Below are 2,664 nucleotides of genomic sequence, written 5' to 3'. Positions count from 1 at the left end.
AGCAACGCTGCCGCTGATCACAGTTCATGAAATTGCACGACCACAATCCAGAAGCACTCTTAGCTACAACTTCATGCTACAGGCTTGTATACAAACAAGCCCCCTAGGCTTGCACGGAGACAGAGACGTGAAAATTTCAGTCACATGTTTCATCCGCAAACAACATCAGTACTAAATCCCAGCTACAGGGCCATTGGCAGGGCATAAACAGCAATGCCACTGTTGCTTATGCAGCGTTGGGCCAATTCTGAAATGGAATTGGCTAAACATACCGAGATACTGAACCAGTTCACTGATTACGTCGGCAATTGTAAACTACTGGTACCTCCGTAAACAAATATAAGAGCATCTATTTACATCACTAAACGCTCTTACATTTCTTTACAGAGAGGGAGTACAGATCTACAGCTTATGTGAGAGACTGATGCCTCATCACATCTCAAGAGGACAGCAAAACTCACCTACATCTACAACTGTAAACCGATAGACATATGGCACAATAGACCCAACCAATATTACCACCGAAGGTAGGCAATGGTGAATGGTTAACACACACAAAACTGATGGCTAAACCACAAGGCAGAACTATGCTCCACACTAGCAATCATCGCACTGCCACTGTCTATAGCCAAAGGTAACTGACTACATATATTCACAGTTTCAGGCACATCTAGGTATGAACTAAAACAGATACGTAGAACAAACCAACCACACAACCGCTTGGAATGAACTGAATTCTAATTGCAAGTGATAAAGATCACACACCTCAAAGAATCAACACATAACAAAACAGCAATAGCAAAATATTCATCCACATGTAAGACCTGCATAGCTATTGGCTAATCTAGAAACACCTGCAATAATGGGTTATAAGCTGAAGAACCCATGCATCAACATGTCTCGTGATCGCACCACCTTATTAAGATCAACAAAGCATAGAATAAGATAGCCGACATGGAATGGATTAAAAGCATTTAGACTGATAGCATACGGACACCAAAATTTAAGCACGCATCGCATAACAGCAGTAGGCGATGAAATATTCAGGAAACATGATACTCAAGGATTCAGTTTAAACGACAAACGGGACACATCTAAATGAGTTCGACTCTCGATAGGTAGGTAGGTAAAAGAGCAGAGCAAACGCAAGCCACCTCTAAGCCTTCTGGTTGTAGACGTAGGTGAGGCCGCACTTGCCGCAGTAGTGGCGGTCGAAGTGGTTGGCCATGAAGGTGCCGGCGCCGCAGTCGGCGTTCGGGCACTCCTTCCTGAGCCTGGTGACCTTGCCGGTGGCGTCGTCGACCTTGTAGAACTGGAGGACGGCGAGCTTCACCTTCTTGTGCTTGTGCTTTTGCTTCTTGGGCTTGGTGTAGGTCTTCTTCTTGCGCTTCTTGGCGCCGCCGCGGAGGCGGAGCACCAGGTGGAGGGTGGACTCCTTCTGGATGTTGTAGTCGGCAAGGGTGCGGCCGTCCTCGAGCTGCTTACCGGCGAAGATGAGGCGCTGCTGGTCCGGCGGGATGCCCTCCTTGTCCTGGATCTTGGCCTTGACGTTGTCGATGGTGTCAGAGGACTCCACCTCCAGCGTGATGGTCTTGCCCGTCAGGGTCTTCACGAAGATCTGCATCTTGGCGGCGGTGGGAGGTCGCCTCCGCGCGCTGCGTCGGCGACGGCGGCGGCGGGGTAGGGTTTGGGTTGGGGGGCGGAGTGGAGGCTAGGGTTTGGGACGCCTGGAGCAGTCTAGCTTTATAAGGAGAATGGGCGTCTGGGCTCCCTCCGTGGACGGTACTTTTGGGCTGGGGTGTGGATTGACTAGGCTTCGGTGACCCATTTTATGTGGGCTTTGGCTCCAAGATTTCCACTGTCAATCAGTTCATTTTATTTCCCTATAAAAAGTTCATTTTATTGTCCTCAAAGAAAAATATCTCCATTGTCTAAAGAAAATATCTCCATTCTCAAAAAAAAAGTATCTCCGTATAGACGCCAAGAAGTTCACTGAAGAGGATTCATTTCTACTATATTTCTTAAAGGAAAAAAAGTTTCATTTCTCGCACAGGAGTTGATTTCTCGCAATTGTGCTCCAACGCTGATGTAAGGGCATATTTATCCCTAAGGTGCTTTGATGATTGATGACAATGCTTTTACGGACTAATCGTGTGCCTTGAGTTTCACACACGTTTCATCGCTAGGCACAAGACGGTTTGGTGCCCCTCGAAGACTATTGAAGACGGTGTTTTTCTACGTTTCTTTTTGGTGGATTTGAGTCGTAGGAAAGCCGTACTATTAAGAGGGGGTCCGCGTCGGAAAGGTTCGGGTGGAATCATCACGTACACATTTTCTTCCTTGTCTCCACCTTTCCCCTTCGCTTTGGAGCATCCTCCGTTTATCCTCTATGCATTATGTCTTGGTTGCTGATATTGGGCTTGCGGCAGTACTGCTCCCTGGAGCAGTAGTACCGCAGGCACCTACGGTAGTACCGTACCTCGGCGCGGTAGTACCGCAGGAGCCCACGGTAGTATCGCTCCTCTGGAGCCGTAGTACCGTGGCCCCCAGGCCAAGTGCCGCTGCATTGCGGTAGTAGGGGCGGATGTAATTTTTTACATCCGCCCTCCGCGGTAGTACCGCACCTTGTGCGCGGTAGTAGCACTCCTCCAGCTGTAGTACCGT

General features: G+C 48.6%; 1 protein-coding gene across 1 annotated transcript; it reads right to left on the bottom strand.

Moving 5' to 3' along the window:
- Positions 1 to 960: 960 nt before the first annotated feature.
- Positions 961 to 1,729, bottom strand: LOC123180607 (ubiquitin-40S ribosomal protein S27a). Its single transcript, XM_044592685.1, has one exon. The coding sequence runs from the start codon at positions 1,622 to 1,624 to the stop codon at positions 1,157 to 1,159; it is 468 nt and encodes a 155-aa protein (XP_044448620.1). The 5' UTR covers positions 1,625 to 1,729; the 3' UTR covers positions 961 to 1,156.
- Positions 1,730 to 2,664: the final 935 nt, after the last annotated feature.

This window comes from Triticum aestivum, chromosome 1D, assembly GCF_018294505.1.
Source record: "Triticum aestivum cultivar Chinese Spring chromosome 1D, IWGSC CS RefSeq v2.1, whole genome shotgun sequence".
Taxonomy (NCBI): domain Eukaryota; kingdom Viridiplantae; phylum Streptophyta; class Magnoliopsida; order Poales; family Poaceae; genus Triticum; species Triticum aestivum.
This window is presented reverse-complemented; position numbering and strand designations above follow the sequence as displayed.